Source organism: Lynx canadensis, chromosome C2 (genome assembly GCF_007474595.2).
Source record: "Lynx canadensis isolate LIC74 chromosome C2, mLynCan4.pri.v2, whole genome shotgun sequence".
NCBI classification, from domain to species: Eukaryota; Metazoa; Chordata; class Mammalia; order Carnivora; family Felidae; genus Lynx; species Lynx canadensis.
In genome coordinates, this window is record NC_044311.2 from 109,701,651 (window position 1) to 109,722,872 (window position 21,222).

General features: G+C 38.3%; 2 protein-coding genes across 2 annotated transcripts in view; both read right to left on the reverse strand.

Annotated features, from left to right (window-relative positions):
- NXPE3 (neurexophilin and PC-esterase domain family member 3) overlaps positions 1–266 on the reverse strand; it is a 42,595-nt gene extending 42,329 nt beyond the window's left edge. Inside the window, exon 1 of the mRNA XM_030329706.1 lies at positions 150–266. The gene's annotated coding sequence lies outside the window, so the exon portion shown is untranslated. The remainder of the gene's footprint in view (positions 1–149) is intronic.
- An 11,768-nt stretch (positions 267–12,034) lies between these two features.
- CEP97 (centrosomal protein 97) overlaps positions 12,035–21,222 on the reverse strand; it is a 29,517-nt gene continuing 20,329 nt past the window's right edge. Inside the window, exons 10-11 of the mRNA XM_030329517.2 lie at positions 17,221–17,296; positions 12,035–15,548 (exon numbers count right to left, since the gene is read on the reverse strand). Of these exons, the coding sequence (XP_030185377.1) occupies positions 14,844–15,548; positions 17,221–17,296 (781 nt within the window). The 3' untranslated portion in view covers positions 12,035–14,843. The remainder of the gene's footprint in view (positions 15,549–17,220; positions 17,297–21,222) is intronic.

Sequence of the window (21,222 nt, forward strand, 5' to 3'; positions counted from 1 at the left end):
CTCTGCACCAGGCCAGGGACTCAGGGGCTGTCGCGCGCGGAGTAAGGGGCTTCGCAGACGAGAGGCGCACGCGAGGAGCCAGGCAATGGGTCGCTTGAGCGGCAAGGACCCAGCCGGCGCCCGCGTACAACCCGCAGTCCCGCACTCACCTCCAGGCCCAGCTGCTCTCCTTGCGCTCTCCCGCCGCCTGGCATAGAGACGCCCCGATCTGTAGCCGCTGCGCCAGACCGCCCGGCCCCTGCTTCCTGGCCCCGCTACGTCGCCTCACCCCCAACTCCCGGCTACGATTGGTCGAATTCCGGGAGGGGCGGGCCCAGGACGCTGACTGACAGCCGCGGGTGCCGAGCGCGAACCTCTGAGCCGCGAGGCGAGGAAGCGTTGGAATCCCGGCTCCTGCGTGCAGGAGGGGGGGTCGCCTCGCTGCACCGCTGTGACCTGAACTCTCGGGACCGGCTCCTCTCGCCTTCGAACACCAAGGTTTCCTACGGGTAATCGGTTTCAAGCCTTTTTTTCTTGTCAGCGAAAGTGACCAAACCGGATAAGCCCCTACTTGGGCCATCTTTCCTGTCGGTGGCGAAATTTATTGTTTCCTCAACCAGAAAACACTCTTGGCCAAGCACCAGCACCGAGACGGCAAGTCGTTGAGTCTTTACCTGCTTGCAATTAGTCGACTTAGTCTATTTGCCCTTAAAACAGCCCCGTCCCTTTTACTCTTCCTTTATATGGCATAGGACTTCTGGACAAAAATGCCTGCATACGTTTCCCGCCCCCCCCCCCCAGTTCCGGGTTATCCTATTTTGTACATTCTTCTAAGCGGGAAAAGGTGCGCAGCTATGCGACATTCAGGAACTGAGAGGAGTCCTTGGAAGACAGACAGAAGCCCTGCTCAGAAAGCTGGAAGGGATTGCGGCCTGCTCTGTGTTCTTCAGTGCACAGGGGAGTTAATGGAATTTATCCGAGCCAAACGCAGACTCTAAAAATAGACCTCCCCCCAGACTATTATCTCAAGGTTGAAGAGGAGTTAATATAAACTGCAACTACCACTAATTATTTTTACATTTACTGACCACAATGGACTCTACGTGCTTATTCAGATGTTTTCATGGCAGGACTACATGCATGGGTGCCTAGACCTATAAGTGGAATAAAACAAGGTTCCTTCTACACAGGGCTGTCTCTTCTGCAGTAACCATTTCATTCTCCTTCCTGGAGAAATTCAGTCTTCCAGGGCCTACTCATAAAAGGTGGCTTCCGTTGCCTCAGTGTGGGATGAAGAGCCCCATATGATAAACTTATGCTGTAAGTCCTATCTCCTAGACACCCCATCACCTATTCTTTCACAGTTAGGCTGCCTGGCAAGTGGCAAATACTTAAACAGGACATGCTGACTTCTAGGTCATGGTTTTGGACCACATTAGTGATCCCTGATAACCCCATTCGCACACAGGCACTCATAACTCTGAGGCATTTGAGTATAAAGACACACACACACACACACACACACACACACACATATATATATATATAACACATATATATATATAGTCATTATAGCCACAAATGAGAATGCCTAGGACCAGAGAGTCCTGCATATCACTATTAATTCATTAAAATAACTCTGACTACAAAGTCACCACACTCCCAATGAAAAGATACCATCATACAGAAAATATTTGATTTGGATCCTGGCCTGACTGGGTCTGACTTACAGCTTTGCCTCTTACTAGCAGGGGGCAAAGTACTCAACTCCTCTCAGCTCAGTTCCTCAACTGTAAATTAGGGGCAACCCTACCTGCATTTAGGAATAAATTAAATGACAAATGAAAAGTCCCCTAGCACAGTGTCCCAAATCTCTTCCTCTTTAATCCTCTACCTCAGGTTGTGACATGGCATAAGGAATTTCTAAAAGCTACATTTATGATCATCTAACTTTGAGAACTGGGAGGAAAAATGAGAACATAAGGTTTGTATGTCATCATAAAAACCAAAGGAACTGTTTGCTTCTGACCTACCTGCAAAAAAAGTTTAGATGCTAATATTACTAAACTTTATTTCTCTAAGAAACACAAAGCATGGATCTTTTAAAGTTAGATAAGCAAATTAAGCCTGTTTCTGATGCAGCTAACTTGGGGGGTATTTACCAGCCATCTGGCTCCATCTCTGATGGCAGAAGCTTGGGACACAAGCACTTCTGATCCCATATCAGTTCCTGTTTCAGTCACTTTGCTTCTTAACCCTTTGAAAAAGCGACTAAAATTTAGGCCCCCAAACTTCTCAAACCATTGTTCAAAATAAACGATGACTGTCATATTAGGTACCAACCACCCTATCCCCCAAAACACCATAGGCCACAAGAAAATGCTGCCAAGGGTAGGAGACTAGAAGGAAGAATTATTTGGTGTCTGTATTGGTCTGTTCAGGCTGCCATAATAAAATACCATAGACCGGATGGCTCGAACAACAGAAATTTATTGTCTCACAGTTCTGGTAGCTAGAAGTCCCAGATCAAGGTGCCAGCTGATTCAGGTCCTGGTGAGAACTCTCTACTTGGCTTGTAGGTAAATACCTTTCTATGTCTCCTCATCCTCCTTTTTTTTTTTTTTTTTTTCCAGAAACTGTGTGTGCTATATCATAGGTGGAGGGGCTAGGACTCAGGCACTTGGAGGCCTCAGGAGCTCTTCTGGACAGTGCAGACCTTCTCCTCCTGCTGCTTCCATATCCTGTCTTTGAATCCTTCTAGCTCTCAATGCTGGTCCTCCTTCATAGGTAGCCTCAGCTCCCTCTTGTGCTGTATGACATAATCTTCAAACTACCCAGCCTGACTGGCAATCTAGAACATAGCCACAGGGAAGCGGAGTGTCATCTGAAGCATCTCTACCTTCACCCCCATCTTGTTTCTCCATTCTTCTTTTATAAGGACACCAGTCTCGTTGGATTAGTGCCCTACCTTATGACCTCATTTAACCTTAATTGCCTCTTGCTGGGAAAGGCAGTCTCATGCATGCAGTCGTTCATACATATGGCCTTAGCCTGCAACACTTCCTTAGCAAGAGATGAAAGAGACCTCATAGCTTGTGTTGGATGTTTTGCCCTGTGTGGGACTTTCTTTATGTATGCCTTTGTTTTGCTTAAGACACATGAGAGCTCCTTAGCCCCTTCCACCATGTGAGGACACACTAAGAAGGTGGTCATCTATGAATCAGAAAGCTACCCTCACCAGACACTGAATCTGTTGGTACCTTGATCTTGGATTTCCTACCCCAGAACTGTGAGAAATAAACTTGTTGTTTATAAGCCACTCAATCCATGGTATTCTGTTATAGCACCCTAAATGGACTATGACACATACTATCCACTCGAAACAGTTTTCTAAAATTACTTAGGTCATCTCCCTTTTTCCTACCCCCTTCAGTGAATATATGTTGTCATAGTCCACACTCCATCCTAAGACCCCTTGACATCCTACTTGATATTTGGGGGGTAAATTTTACATGTAATAAAACTTCAGTCTTTGTGTACTATTCTCTGAATTTTGAAGGTCAGTATGTGATGATAAAGGGGTCAATTCATCAAAAGATCTAACATAAATATTTATGCATCCGAATATCAGATATATTACATAAATGTATAAAACAAATACTTCCAGAACTAAAAGGAGAAATAGCAATATAATAATAGCTGGAGACTTTAACATCCTATTCTCAACAATGAATAAATTATCCAGACAGAGAATCAGTAAGGAAATAGCAGATTTCAACAACAGTACAGACCCAAATGGATCTAATAATCACACACAGAACATTACATACAAAAGCAGCAGAACACATTCTTCTCAAGGGCACATGGAACATTTTGTAGGATAGATCATGTTAGGTCACAAAACAAGTCTCAACAAAGTAAAGAAGATAGAAATTATATCAAGTATGTTTCCAACCACAGTGAAGTGAAATTAGAAATCAATAACGGGAAGAAACTGGAAAATTCACAAATACACAGAAATTAAACACATTCCTGAACATCTAATGAGTCAAAGTAGAAATTAAAGGGATATAAAAAAATATCTTGAGACAAATGAAAATGGAAAGGTGAAATACCAAAACTTAAGGGATGCAGCAAAGCAGTTCTCAGAATTGTGTGTCAACTATTTCAAATTTAATTTTTTTTTTTTTACTTTCAAAGTAAAAAAAAAACAAAAAGAACATCAGAGCAGAAGGATCTATACTCTAAGGAGTAGAATAAAGGAGTAAAAGGGTAGGGCAGGGAGGGAGTGATAACTGATAGATGATCAGACTTGTGAAATTATTTGGGGAAAACTTGTTAAATGTGTACAGTAGATCTAGTGGAGCATCTGAAAAAAATAAGAGTGAGTATATATTTATGGGGCCAAAAAAAAATAGGGCAGTTTTAATTCCAAGAAAAATGTTTAAAGATACAAGAAAGGAACTCTCACTACTGTTATTCAACATAGTGTTGGAAGTCCTAGCCTCAGCAATCAGACAACACAAAGAAATAAAAGGCATCCAAATTGGCCAGGAGGAAGGCAAACTTTCACTCTTTGCAGATGACATGATAGTCTATGTGGAAAACCCAAAAGACTACACCAAAAAACTGCTAGATCCATGAATTTAGCAAAGTTGCAGGCTATAAAATCAATGCACAGAAATTGGTTGCATTTCTATACACTAATAATGAAGCAGCAGAAAGAGAAATCACGGAATCGATCCCATTTACAACTGCACCAAAAGCCATAGGATACCTAACCAAAGAGGTGAAAAATCTATACACTGAAAACTACAGAAAGCTTATGAAAGAAATTGAGGAAGACACAAAAAAATGGAAAAACAGTCCATCCTCATGGATTGGAAGAATAAATATTGTTAAAATGTCAATACTACCCAAAGCATCTACATATTCAATGCAATCCCTATCAAAATAACAGCAGCATTCTTCACAGAACTAAAACCATCCTAAAATTTGTATGAAACCAGAAAAGATACCGAATAGCCAAAGCAATCCTGAAAAAGAAAACCAAAGCTGGAGTCATCCCACTTCCGGACTTCAAGCTGTATTACAAAGCTGTAATCAAGACAGTATGGTACTGGCACAAAAACAGACACTCAGATCAATGGAACAGAATAGAGAACCCAGAAATGGACCCACAAATGTATGACCAACTAATCTTTGACAAAGCAGGAAAGAATATCCAATGGAAAAAAGTCTCTTCAGCAAATGGTGTTGGGAAAACTGGACAGCAACATACAGAAGAATGAACCTGGACCACTTACTTACACCATACACAAAAAAGAAACTCAAAATGGATGAAAGACCTAAACATAAGACAGCCATCAAAATCCTAGAGGAGAAAACAGGCAACAACCTCTTTGACCTCAGCCATAGCAACTTCTAACCTGACATGTCTTCAGAGGCAAGGGAAACAAGAGCAAAAAATGAACTATTGGGACCTCATCAAGATAAAAAGCTTCTGCACAGCAAAAGAAATAATCAGCAAAACTAAAAGGCAACTGATGGAATGGGAGGAGATATTTGCGAATGACATATCAGATAAAGGGTTAGTATCCAAAATCTATAAAGAACTTATCAAACTCAACACCCAAAAAAACAAATAATCCAGTGAAGAAATGGGCAAAAGACATGAATAGACACTTTTCCAAAGAAGACATTCAGATGGCTAACAGACACATGAAAAAATTCTAAACATCACTCATCATCAGGGAAATACAAATCAAAAGCACAATGAGATACCACCTCACCAATTAACATCTCAGGCAACAACAGATGTTGGTGAGGATGTGGAGAAAGAGGAACTCTTTTGCACTTCTGGTGGGAATGCAAACTGGTGCAGCCACTCTGAAAACAGTATGGAAGTTCCTCAAAAAAACAAAAATAGAACTACCTTACGACCCAGCAATTGCACTGCTAGGTATTTATCCAAAGGATGCCGGAGTGTTGCTTTGAAGGGGACACATGCACCGCAATGTTTATAGCAGCACTATCAACAATAGCCAAAGTATGAAAAGAGCCCAAATGTCCATCAACTGATGAATGGATAAAGAAGATGTAGTATATATAGATATATACAATGGAATATTACTCAGCAACCAAAAAGAACAAAATCTTGCCATTTGCAACAACATGGATGAAACTAGAGTGTATTATGCTAAGAGAAATAAGTCAGAGAAAGACAAATATCGTATGACTTCACTCATATGAGGAATTTAAGATACAAAACAGATGAATATAAAGGAAGGGAAGCAAAAATAATATAAAAACAGAGAGGGAGACAAACCATAAGAGATTCTTAAATACAGAGAACAAACTGAGGGTTGCTGGAGGGGTACTGGGTGGGGGGAGGGCTAAATGAGCAAAGAGCATCAGACACTTGTTGGGATGAGCACCGGGTGTTATATATAAGTGATGAATCACTAAATTCTATTCCATCCTATTCTATTCATTATTACACTATATGTTAACTAACGTGGATGTAAAATTAAAAATAATAATAAATAAAAATAAATGAATAAGGGGGAAAATCCCATTAAAAATAATAAAATAAAAATACAAGAAAGGAAAGGCGATCATAGTATAATAGTAGCCTATACAGTAAAATATATTTACTTACATAATAATAATATAAAAGCTGAATTCTAGGGGTGCCTGGGTGGCTTAGTCGGTTAAGCGTCCGACTTTGGCTCAGGTCATGATCTCACGGTTTGTGAATTCAAGCCTAGTGTCAGGCTCTGTGCTGACAGCTCAGAGCCTGGAGCCTGCTTCAGATTCTGTGTCTCCTTCTCTCTCTCTGCCCCTACTCCACTTGCTCTCTCTCTCTCTCTCTCAAAAGTAAACATTAAAAAAATTCTTTAACTGAATTCTGACTTTACTAAAATTATGGCCATTATTCAAAGAAAAGGAAGAAATGTGGAGGGTGGTACAGAGCCAAGTCCTTAATTATCATAAAAGGAAGTCAGTAGAAAATGTCTAAAACTTAGGGATCAAGTGAAAACAGTATACTGAAGTTAATTAATACCAGAAGAGATATCTCAGGGGTAGGGAGAAAAGGACAGGGCAGGAGAGTTATTTTATAACTATGCGCATACACTGTATTGTATTGACAATATTTTTTAAAGTAATAATAAACATTTTTTAAGTTGATGAAACAAAAAAATTTAATGGCTTTAAAAAAAATTTTAAAAAGGCAGCTCTCAAAGGGAAGTTTACAGTGATAAATGCATTTACATCAGGAAAAAAACAAGATCTCAAATAAACAGCCCAACGTTACACCTCAAGAAATTAGAAAAAGAACAAACTAAACCCAAAGTTAACCAAAGAAGGAAATAATAAAGATTAGAACATAAATAAATGAAATAGAGAACAGGAGAAGAATAGAAAAGATTAATAAACTAAGAGCTGGCTTTTTGAAAAGATAAACAAAACTGACAAACCTTTGGCTCTACTAACCAAGAAAAAAGATAGAGGGTGCTCAGGTAGCTCAGTTGGTTGAGCATCCTCCTCTTGATTTCAGCTCAGGTCATGATTCCAAAGTCATGGTATCCCATGGGGCTACACACTGAGCATGGAGCCTGCTTGGGATTATCTCTCCCCCTTTCTCTTTGCCTCTTCCCTACTCTCACTCTCTCTCAAAAAAAATAAACATTAAAAAAAAAAGATAGAGGGCCAAATAAATAAAATTATAAATGAAAGGAGAGATATTACAACTGATACCATACAAAGGATCATGAGACAACTATAAACAATTATACACCAACAAACAAATTAGACAACCTAGAAGAAATGGAGAAATTCCTAGAAACATACAACCTACCAAGAGTAAATCAGAAAGAAATCTGAACAGACCAATAATGAGTAAGGAGATTAAATCAGTAATCAAAAATCTTCCAACAAAGAAAAGCCCAGGACCAAAAGGTTTCACTGATGAAGTCTATGAAACATTTAAAAAATTAATGGCAATCCTTTCAAACTCTTCTCAAAAAAGCAAAGAGGAGGGAACACTCCTAAACTGATTTTATAAAGCTGGCATTACAGTGATACCAAAGCCAGACATTACAAAAAAAGACAGGCCAATATTCCTGATGAACATAGATTCATATTTCTTCAACATAATACGAGCAAACCAAATTCAAAAGTACATTAAAGGGGATCATATACCATGCAAGTGTGGTTCAACATACACAAATCAATAAATGGGATGCATTGCAAGACAAAAGTTATAAGATCGTCTCAACAGATGCAGAAAAAGCATTTGAGAAAATCTGCATCCATTTATGATAAAAATTCTCAATAGATTGACATCAACATAACAAAGGCCACATATGACAAGACGCACCATACTCAATGGTGAAAAGCTGAAAGCTTTTCCAATAAGATCAGGAACAAGGGTGCCTACTCTCACCATTCCTATTTAACATAACACTGGAAGTCCTAGTCAGTGCAATCAGGCAGGAAAAAGAAATAAAAAGCAACCAAGTCAGAAAGAAGTAAAAATGTCTGTTTGCATATGAAATCCTATAGTCTACCAAAAAACTGTCAGAACAATTCAATGAATTCAGTCAAGGTGCAGGATACCAAACTAGCATAGAAAAATAAGTTGTTTTTCTAAAACTAAAAACAAATCACCTGAAAAAGAAATAAAGAAAATAATCCCATTCACAATAGCATCAAAAACAATAAAATACTTAGGAATAAATTTAACCAAGGAGAGAAAAGATCTTTACACTGAAAACTAAAAGTCATCATGAAAGAAATTGAGGAAGATACAAATAAATAGAAAGGGATCTTGTGTTCATGGGTTGTAAGAATTAATATTGTTAAAATGCCTATACTATCCAGAGCCACCTACAGATTGAATGCAATCCCTATCAAGATTCCAATGGCATTTTTTTTTACAGAAATAGAAAAAGCATTCCTAAGATTCATATAAAAACACAATAGACCCCAAATAGCCAAAGCTGAAAAAGACCAACAAAGTGGGAGGCATCACATTTCCAGATTTCAAACCATATTACAAAACTATAGTAACCAAAACAGTATGATAACTGGCATAAAAACAAACACATAGACCAATAGAACAGAGTCAAGAGCTCAGAAATAAACCCATGCAAAGATGGTGAACCAATATTCAAGAGGAGAACAAAGAATACCCAATAGGAAAAGGATAGTCTCTTCAATAAATGGTGCCAGGAAAACTGAATATTCATATGCCAAAGAATGAAACTGGACCTCTGAATTATACCACTCTCAAAAATTAACTCCAAATGGATTAGACTTAGGCATAAGACCTGATGCCATAAAACTCTTTGAAAGTTGCTAAGAGAATACATCTTAAATGTTCTCAACAGACATACATACAATTGTAAAACTAGGTGAGGTGATGGATATGTTAACTAACCTTAGCTGGTAAACATTTTGTAATATATACGTATATCAAGTCATCATGCCATATATCTTAAACTCACACAATATGTCAACACTTTTCAATAAGGTTGGAAAAACTTTTAAATTAAAAAAAAAATGCAACAAGTACATACAATGGAATACTATACTCAGCAGTAAAATGGAATGAACTATCAGATAATTCCCAAATAATCATGCTGAGTAAAAGAAATAAAAAATAGGAGGGGTTGTGAAGGAAATGAAGAATCTTTTGAGGGGTGAATCTGTTCATTATCTTGATTGTTGTGCTGGTTTTATAGGCATGTATAAGTGTCAAAATTTATTACATTGTCCACTTTATTTTTTAAGTAGGCTTCATGCCCAACATGGGTCTTGAACTCACAACCCAGAGATCAAGAGTCGCTTGCTCTCCCAACTGAGCAAGCCAGGCACCCCTTAAATTGTCCACTTTAAATACATGCAGTTCACTCTATGTCATTTATATCTCAATTAAATTTTTAAAGTGTATATGTAATTTTTTATGATTCCCTGCCCTAACCAAATTTTGATTATCCAACTGTACTAGTCTGCTCAGGCTTCCATAACAAAATACCACTGATTGAGTGGCTTAAACAATAGAAATTTATTTTCTCATATTTCTGGAGGCTGGAAGTCCAAGATCTAGGTCTCAGCAGGTTGGTTTCTGTTGAGCTCTCTCGTCCTGGGTTCCAGGTGGCTGCCTTCTCATCGTGTCCTCAAAGTGGCCTTTCCTCTGGGCATGCACAGAGAGTATCTTGTGTCTCTTCCTCTTCTTACAGTACACCAGTCCTATTGGATTAAGACCCCCTCCTTATGACCTTATTTAACCTTAATTACCTCCTTGAAGATCTTATCTCCAAATACAGTCACATTGGGAGGGCTTCAACACATGAATTTTAGCAGGGGATATAATTCAGTCCATAACCAACCAACTACAGGTCCCATTTGTGTCAAATGAGACGGTTTGTGCTCTACTTACTCATTCACTCCCTAACACTTTCAGCACCAGGTTTCAACAGTATCTGACAGTGTCATCTGTGATCTGTGAGGATAATCTGCTTTTCTCTACCCATTACCTGGAAGCAATGAAATCTATACCAAATAAAACTACAAACTAGCTTTTCTTTCATTTCCTACCCGTATTCATAAGGCTAGGACTGTATTATTGTAAACTCACTTATATAACAACTATACTGTAGATCTTTCTTAGAATTCTATCTGCAATTTGTTCTGAATTTTAATTACCCATTAATTATAAACACAATGAATAACAACCATTACTACTAATCACTATAATAAACAGATGAATCACTCAAACAAATGTACAAACTTTTTATTTAGAATTAGAGACTCAAATACAAATTAAATAAGTACAATACAAAATATTAAGCCTTCATAAAACAGATCATAACCACTTTAAATCATCTATTTCTAAAACAAAATTAAAGAGAAATCTAAAAATGGTCTAAACTCAAATTATTTTTAAACTCTTATTGTCAACATTAAAATTATCACAAAATGCTTAAAGAAATTTAACTGGAAAATGAACAAAGCCACTACTGAGAGATTCCTGCTATCTACTATTTCAATTAAGGAATGAAAATATAGTATGATTTCTACTCATTCACAAATAAAATGCACCTCATTTTAAAAAGACTATCTATTTTACTCCAAGACTGTGAGAACTGCTTTGTTTACTTGACTTTTATTTTTAATATGGCACAATAGGTTTGATCAGTATAAGCAATATCACCAGAAATATTTAGAATGTTCATTTTTATGAACAAAAGAATCACATACTTTAGAAGTTAAAATATTACAATATAATAAATATCATTAATAAGGTACATGACAAAATAAAGATATACATTAAAAATTAAGTCTTTTTCTTTTCATTTATGAATGGGAAACTGATCAAACTCATGCTATACTTTCCCTTTTTACTCCAGAAAAAAAAAGGTTTTATAGTTTATATTATTGTTATAAATCCAAATCTAAGAATCTGCACCAAAAAAGTACCAAGGAGATAGTATACTATCTTAAGCTCATATTGTTTCTGAAAATACTTACAAAAGTAAAACTAGACTTGTATTAAGTAGATAACAGGAAAATACTAATATAGTGTTTACATATTTAAAATAACCCAAAACAAAAATAAAAGAAAAATCCACACTCAAGAATGGTACCCACATTATTTAAGAATAAAGTTATTTCCATATATGCAAACAAGTGTGGGGTTAAATATTTCCCTAAAACATGCATATTATGAGGCCTTTCATATTTAAGCTTATAAAACCAAACTATATTGTGTTTATATCAATTATCATGATGGGACATTTTAAAACTCTGACATCTGTTGTTCTGTAAAACTGAAGATGAAATATAAACAAACTCAGGATCTCACTAGAAAATCTTAGATATCTCCGCAACCTGTTATATTTTTCCATGAAATAAATGTACTCCAAGATGCAATTGTTCTTCAAAATTTTTAATTTCTATGACTGATCTTTAAAAACTATTTAAATTAGGGGCACCTGGGTGGCTCGCTGAGGTCAGCACAGAGCCTGCTTCGATGCTCTGTCCCCTCTCCTCTGCCCCTCCCCCACTCATGCTCTGTTCCTCAAAAAAAATAAATAAAACATTTAAAAACCATTTAAATTAAATCACATTTCTTGGAGAAAATTTACTTAAGAGTTCTTAATGACTTAGCCTTTTTCTATGAGCAATTTTGCTTCAAGTGGTAGAGTTCGAGCTCTGTTAGAAGTTTGGGATTTTTTGTCTTTCAAAAAGATTTTCCTATGGACTTACTAAATGTAAAATTAATAGTGTATGATAAATTTTGGAATACAATAATTCTTAAGTTTTCAGTTTATTACAACTAACTAGCTACAACATCAAGCAAGTTACTTAACTTTTCTGTGCCTTAGTTTCATCTTTAAAACAAAGAGATTAGAACAGATAATCTCTAAAATTCCTTCCAATTTTCACATGGTAGGATTCTGTGTTTCTGGAAGAATAGCTCATTGATATACTGAATTTTCCATACAGCAAGAAAATGGATACGAACTAAAGTAGCACAGCTAAACTAATCTCCTATAAGAAAAAACACAAAGACCATGTTAAAGTTCAACTTCCCAAACTTTACTAGACCCATTCTCTCTAGCCAGACCAATGCACTGCCCATAGAGATAACATCAAATATCTTACATAAGGTATTTTAAATTACACTGTAAAACCTATTAAAATATATTAAGTCTATGCCACAGTTTTCTTGCATTCTAATTTACATCATTTTCATTCTATCTACATCCAAAATGATCTGTACAGTTAAGGTAGGGGTCTACTTAATATTCTTGCACTTCAAAACACTAGTAAAGTTCTATCAAATGAAGAGCAAAACATTAAGCCTTATCATAATCTGCCAAGTTTAAAATAAAAGTACACTAATGCTATTTATGGGCTAGAAAAACAAGGGAAAGGTAAAAAAGGAAATCTTGCTGACAAATGCTGATGTTCAAATGAATTTAGGTGTGTTTTGCCATTTCTCAGAAAAGGGGCAAAAGTTGTCAGCAGAAACCTACGTAGGCAATACTGAACCATGACATTTCAGGAACTTTTATGAGAAATTAATTTTCCATGAACAGCACTTTAGTATTAGTGCAGTGCAAGTTGGTTTTTCTGTGTCTAACTATGGGCAGCAAATGAGGCACTTAACTGTAAAATAGAAAAATAGGGTATATTTAAGAAGAAATTCAAAATCACTCATAAAAGATAATTAGCATTATTCAAAAAGTAAAAAAATTCTATTTTTATTAATATGCATTCAATGTTACACATGCTTCACTAGGGAAAATTTTCAATGTAAGACGACTGTTTGATTTAGAAGAGACAGAAAATATTTCCTTTTCAAAAGATTCTGGATTTCTGAGAATGAAATACAAGTCTTCTCAACCTGAGTGCTACATATTTATAAACAGAGAAAAATACATTTTACCCACACTGGAGAAATGTTCCTAACTATCAACAAAGTATAACATGTGATCCCTGACTTTATTCGTGAAGGATCAGAAGTTATTATTTTATATAACTTCAAAGAAGGAGATCTAGTGACTGTAACAGAAAAATGAATTTTGATATTTAGCACCTAAATTTAGAGAACACTTAAGTATTGCCATAGTTTTAAATAGTTGTATGTCCAGAGATCAGGGGAAATCAGATAGTGTAGTTCAAGGATACTTTAACATTCTCAGAGATTAAAATACCAAACTTCCTTGATTTGCAAATGCATCCATCTATAACACTCAAACACAATATTATCATCTCTTCCTGAAGCTACTGATCTATATTCTTCTTAACAAGAAATAAGTGAGGTTTATTTTTTCTTAGCCACCATTAAACTGTCTTCCAAATGTGGCACTTTTTCAGAAATTTGTTTAGAAAATAGTCCTTTAAAAAAAGTCATTCATATTCTATCACTAATACTATTTTAAATGTTCTTCACTATGAGGCAGAGGCCAAAAAATGAAGTAAATGGCCATGGACCTTCTGCTGAAATACATAAGCAAATATAAAGCAGGATCAGAGAAGATGAACATAGTATGTTGGCACAGAAATGGTTATCTGTAGGGTAAAAAAGCACTGAATGAAAAGACAATGTCTGCTGTGACATTATTCCAAGTGAATGGAACCTAGCATCTGCTCTCTTCATATCTAAGAGAAAATTCTTGTATTGTCTCTTTAAATAAGCTTGATTTTAATGCTAGATGGAACACTTTGCTTCATATGTTAAAACTAATACATGACATTAAAGTTTTCCATGAGACAATTTAATCGTTTTCCTCTGAAAAATCCTATAATCTTACTTTTTCTCCCTATTTGCTGATAAGAAGGCTTTCCTTGACTCATAAGGGAGGGAAAGGGCTTAGAAATATATGTTCTTATTCCAAGGAGGCTGGAAAATTTCTTGAGTTCATTTATATTCACTTTAACAAACAGTATTCCTTACTATATAATTAATCTCCTGACATACAGAAAAATCTAAATTCTCTTATTTATACCTTTAAGGTAAATTGTTCTATTTTCTTGAAGATATTCTAGTTTGTTTTTGAAAGGCAATGAGTACATTGAAAAACAGGAACACTGTTGATGCAATTCAGTTGTTGGGAAATAAAGTGCACATAGCTTTCAATATAAATATTGTTTGATAGATTACAACTAAGAGCTCACAAAATCAAAACAAAGAGTCAGCTCAGTATCTAGAATATGGAAAACATGAGACAAGAATACAAATTCTATACAAATAGTAACAAAATGGGGATGATAGTCCCCTTCAAAAAAAAAAAAGGGCAAGTGAAAATGGTAAAAGTAGATTTCTGCTTCCCAAGCAACCACACATGCTACACAGTAATACCAACATGCAGTACCTGAAATGCAGACTCACAGTCTGACTGTTGCCCTTGAACTTCAGCATTTAATTTACAATTTTCTGGTGCCTGGCTGATTTCATCTTGCAAAGCAGGAGATATGCCATGAGAATCATCTACAGAAGTGCTGTCAGACAAGGCATCTAACTTTTCAGGGGAAGGAGCAATATGAAGCTTACTATCTCCTGTGCCTTCCTCCAGATTTGTCCTCTCCTCAGCATCTTCTAGCTGTTGAACTGAAGTTAAATACTGCTCAAGTAGACTATTATCCTGCTCGTTGTTTAAACTCTCCTTACTCCATTCACCATGTTCATCGCTAACATCCCCTACATCAGACTCTTTGCCGTATTTGACTGTGTCAATGGAATTCCCCATTATGGAACTTTCACTGCCTTCTGTGGAACTTTTTTCAAAATCCAAAGAATCCTGCAAACAGTGAACTTGCTCTGTTAGGGAAGAATGAAAACCAGAGTCTGGAAATTCTGGTAAGGATTTCTCTTGAGGAGCCTCATCAGGCGCAATAAACCAGTCAGGATTTTGATCAGAAGAGGGCTCCTGACTTTGGGTGAGTAACGGAGGCTTACATGGCACTAGAGTACTTGATACAGGAGGAACATCAGTATGCCAGGAACTTAGACGCTGATCCATCATCTGCTGCCAAGCTTGTAGAGACCTTACCTACAAACCAAAGGGTATAGTTTTATTATAAAAGTCACGCCTGTTTTACAATGTTCTTTAAGCTTTCTTCCCAATACTCATGAAGGTGATAAATGGCAGACGGCAGAACTTGAGTTAGAAATGGCCTGACTCCCCTTACCCCTTCCATAGCACTCCCAGCCTAAAGCAGGCTGGCACAAGTGGTGCACATCCTTGGTAACAGAAGGTCCTCACCAGGAGAGTTAGGATGGGCCAAAGCAATTCTCTTGTTGCTACTGGAAGAACTATCAGAAGCACAACAGCACATGACTAAGGGGTAAATAATGTGCTGAGTATGAACTGAAGTCTATTGAATAAGACAGATTAGAGCCTATTATAAGTAGATTCTCTAAAATAAAAATCTCATTGTAGATATCCATGTAAGGTAAGAGTTTTTAAACATTATCTAACAATATATAGCATATACAACTCTAAAATACCTAAAAATATCCCAGGCACTTGATAACATGACCTTTACATTTTTATATTATAATTAAAATCTCAAAATTTTACAGTTAAATCTGCAACAAGAAAGCAATTATGAATTTTTTAGTTTCCCTTTGACCACCCTCTAAGGTAATCACTGAGAGCAGTGTGATGTGTGTCCTTCCAGACCTTTTACTATGTATTTTTAAATACACATGATGTTTTTAAAATCAAGCAGAACCTTAAGTTCTGCAACTTGCTGTTTTTCACTGATCAATGTTATTCTGGAGATCTTTCCAGGTCATCAGTTCATACCCTTACCTTATTCTGTTTAACTGTTTCATAATGTTCCATGATGTTGTTATTCTATAATTTATTTAACAGCTCCCCTACTATTAGTAATTATAAAACCTTAGAAATCAGTAACTATTTCTTAATTTTGTAGGCAAAATCCTATTATAACAAACTCATTTATAAAAATGTTTTCAAGAAATTATCATTAAGAAATATTTGATGAAAAGGGCACCTAGGTGGCTTAGTCAGTTAAGTGTCTGACTTGGCTCAGGTCATGATCTCACAGTTTGTGAGTTTGAGCCCTGCATCGGGCTCTCTTCCATCAGCACAAAGCCTGGAGCCTGGGCTTTGGCTCCTCTGTCTCCCTCTCTCTCTCTGTCCCTCCCCTATGCGTGCACACTCCCTCTCTCAAAAATAAATAAACATTAAAAAAAATATTTGATGAGATAAAATAACAGTAAAACTGATTGTCTGAACTATCTCTGATGTGTGCTATTATTACAGGATTCAAACTCTCTTTCCTAAGAAGTCATGCATTCTTTTTAGGACATGCATATTGTAGCCATCATATACCATTTTAGCCACCTTATATTCAAATATTCCCAAAAGATAAAACAAGAAAGACAACTACATAAAACTTCCAATTGGGTTTTTTCTCCTTAGTGGAAATTATGACACCATCCCTCAATTTAGTGCTTTCCTTCATCTTTACAGTTTATCTTTGTGGCCAAAATTATGAAAATATTTTTCTTGAGATTAAATAAAATGTAACGAAATTCACTGGCCTGGTTCAGAGTTAGTGGCAAAGAACACAGACCATATCCTCAACCTTTAGAAGAAGTGCTTAATATGCCTGAATACTCTATGATTATCTCCATAAATCCAGAATGTTTCTTTGTTCATACATTAGGTAAATCAGCAGGAATGGGTTTACCTGGTTCCAAAGGAATCTGACAGCCTCCTCTTGCACAAATTTTTTAATGCGTTCTTCATCTCTTTCTTTTCTTAATCTACAATAATTCAAAATCCATTACTGACACAACGAAGGGTGCTTTGACTTGCGCCTGTTGTTACAACTAATAAACACTTGTGCTGTCAAGACAATAATCTAGTAACAGCCCTTTCTACTTTTAGAGTATCTAAACTGAAACTAGTTTTAAAGTATGACTCAGTGTAGAAGCCAAATGAATATAACTGAAATTCAGATGATACTGGCTCCACAAAGTATTGCCAATGAATAAAAATAAAACAAAATATTAAACGGCTCTTTATCTGGCTGTTATTTCCCAGCCAAGAACACCAAAGACACAGGAGCCTGCAGCAAGGAGTACTTGCTCAAAGCCTCAGAGCAACTGAGGATTAGGATCACAGCTTGACAGCCCTCTTCTAAGAGATTATTAGTAGGACTAATCCCATCAAATTCAGTCCCTGTTTGCCCGTCCCTGACATATTCCTTGCCATTATCAACAGAGCTGCCCTTCCACCACTTCCCCTTATTCATTAAAGTATTAATCTGGGCTCACTGCTGCCCTCTCCATAGGCCTGTCACCAAGCTAAGGCTCCCTTAGTTGTCCATTAACTTCCAGAATGTCACCACTTTTTCTAGCCCCCCCCAAGTCCTTCTCCTGTGCCATCTGGGACTCCTGAATTGTAATCAGTAAACTCCCTTAATTTCTCAACCTCTTCTGTGAAATTTTCCTTGACTGAATCAGACATATTGCTGAGGGCACTGTAGCCCTCTCAAGTGGAAGTTATTTTAGGGCACCTGGCTGGCCTAGTTGGTAGAGCATGCGACTCTTGATCTTGGGGCTGTGAGTTCAAGCCACATGTTGTACAGGGAGCCTACTTAAAAAAAAAAAAGTGGAAGCTATACATCCATACATCAGGGTCAGAAGATAGCTTCTCACTACTGTCGACAAACATTCTTTGCCTTCCTCCTTGAAGAACTCCTGCCATCCTGCTAAGTTTCCCCAAACTCTTTTCACATACAGGCCTCCCATTATCTGCCCCCATTCATGAAAGTCTCAGGGCGAGTGTCTCAGCTCCATTCCTATCATCATTTCTGGAGACCTCAGCACTCACATGGACGCTGTCCCTCATAATAATCCACCCTACGGGGGCGCCTGGGTGGCTCAGTCGGTTAAGCGGCCAACTTCGGCTCAGGTCATGATCTCGAGGTCCGTGAGTTCGAGCCCCGCATCAGGCTCTGTGCTGACTGCTCAGAGCCTGGAGCCTGTTTCAGATTCTGTGTCTACCTCTTTCTGACCCTCCCCCGTTCATGCTCTGTCTCTCTCTGTCTCAAAAATAAAATAAACGTTAAAAAAAAAAATTAAAAAAAAAATAATCCACCCTACGTCATTCATTCTCACAGTCTCACTAGAGACCCAGTCATTTTAAAAACGATCTCAAGCACCCACACAAACCACTACCTCCTTTCCTCCCAGCCCACTGACTCTTGTTCCCCCTATGACAATCTGGACATCCAGCCTTTATCCAGACCTCCACATTAGCGACCCCCACCTCCTCCTGGCTCTCCTTTTACCTTGTTTAAATCCCAAGATCCACCATTATAAGCATCCCCTCCCAAATATCTTCAGCTCCTTTGTCTCCTCCCCTATCATATTCACCTGGAAAAAACCCAGTCCTGGCAGAACCAAATTAACCATGCCCGAATCAGAAGAAAACAGCTGAGAGCTACTGATGAAAATCATACAACCTGACCTACTGTCTTCCACTCTAACTTTTTCCTCACATTGTCTTATAATCCTCCATTCTCCTTGTAAGTTCACTTTTAAGACGAATACCTCACAACTCTCTCATTTTCAAATGTTGAGCCTGTCTTCTATATCACTGAAAAAGAAGCGGCATCCATTAGACAGGACTTCCTGTCCCCCAGTATCAAACCTACCACCTTACCTGCTCCTGCTCCTGCTCCTAGCTCAGGCCACTCCCTCTTCTTGTGCACAGATCTTTCTTTCACCTTCTCAAGAACTTCAACCCCATACTTCTCCTTTCCTTCCTCTGCATTATCCGTTTTTCCCTACTTATTGAATCATTCCATCAACACATAAACATGCTCTGTATCTCCCATCTTTTTTTAAAATTTATTTGAGACAGAGAGAATGGGGGAAAGGGGCAGAGGAAGAGAGAAAGAGAGAGACAGAGAGAGACAGAGAGAGAGAGAGAGAGAGAGAGGGTCTTAAGCAGACTCCACGCGCAGTGCAGAGCCTAATGTGGGACTTAATCCCACAATCATGGGATCATAACCTGAGCCGAAATCAAGAGTCAGAAGCTCAATCAACTGAGCCACCCAGGGGCTTTAGGTTCTTTAAAAAAGAATTTTCCTGGCGTGTCTGGGTGGCTCAGTTGGTTAACCGTCTGACTCTTGATTTCAGTTCAGGTCATGATCTCACAGTTCGTGAGTTCAAGCCCTGTATCAGGCTCACACTAATAGTGCGGACATGCTTGGGATTCTCTTTCTCCCTCTTTCTCTGCCCCCTCCCCACCTGGATGGCTCAGTCGGTTAAGTGTCCAACTTCGGCTCAGGTCATGACTTTGTGGTTCACGGGTTCAAGACCTGCGTTGGGCTCTGTGCTGACAGCTCAGAGTCTGGAGCCTGCTTCAGATTCTGTGTCTCCCTCTCTCTCTGCCCCTCCCCTGCTCGCACTCTGTCTCTCTCTCCCTCTCCCTCAAAAATAAACATTAAGGGGCGCCTGGGTGGCTCAGTCGGTTAAGCGGCCGACTTCGGCTCAGGTCACGATCTTACGGTCCGTGAGTTCGAGCCCCGCATCGGGCTCTGGGCTGATGGCTCAGAGCCTGGAGTCTGCTTCCGATTCTGTGTCTCCCTCTCTCTCTGCCCCTCCCCCGTTCATGCTCTGTCTCTCTCTGTCTCAAAAATAAATAAAACCGTAAAAAACAAACAAACAAACAAACAAAAAAAAAACATTAAAATATTGTTTTAAATAAATAAAATAGAAATGTCCTTAATTTCAGATTCTCCTCCAGCAACAACTCCTCTGTTCTTTTCCTCAAGCAACATACTCCAAAAGAATTGGCTACACTCATTCTTCACCTCTCATTCACTATTCAACCCATTCCAAACTGTCTGATTCCACTTCGTCACTGAAGCTCCTCTTAGGAAATTCACTGGGCAGGAAAGGGTTAATTCAGCTAGCTTGGGATCTTCAAACCCTACACATTCCAAAGATAAGACCGGCCTTGACTGGGTCTGGGAAATAATATCCAAGCCTTCGAAATATCCTGTTGATAAGAGTATCTTTGTATATGTGGGCCTTGGGGCCAAACCAGATAGTTTATGCTAACAATGTGCTTTTAGGTGAATACCTGTTTTGTTCACCTGTGGCCCTGATACAGACACTGTAGCAGTCTGCCCTTATGTAAGGGGCTAAGGTCTAAGTAATTAAGGTTAGTCACACAGGCACTCAATGCTATGTGACTGATGCCCAATAAAAACCCTGCATATCAGGGCTTCAGTGAGCTTTCCTGGTTGGCAATACTTCATATGTGTTGTCACACATCATTGCCATGAGATTCAAGCCCTATCTGTACTACTCCACTGGAAGAAGACAACTAGAAGCCTGTGCCTGGTGTCTCCGGGACTCTGCCCTATACACCTTCTTTCTTTGCTGACTTTAATCAGTACCCTCTCACTGTAATACACCAGAGTCATGAATAGAATAGCTTTCCTGAGTTCTGTGAGTCTGTTTAGCAAATCATGAAACTCGAGAACAGCCCTAAGGTCCCCCCGTATAGTCGCCAATAACTTCCAGCTTCTAAATTCTCTGTCCTCCCTACGGCACCTTTCTTCTCTCCTAAAACACTTCCCTATCAAAGCTGAGACACACGGGGTGCCTGGGTGGCTCAGGTGGTTGAGCACCCGACTTGGGCTCAGGTCATGATCTCGCAGTTCGTGAGT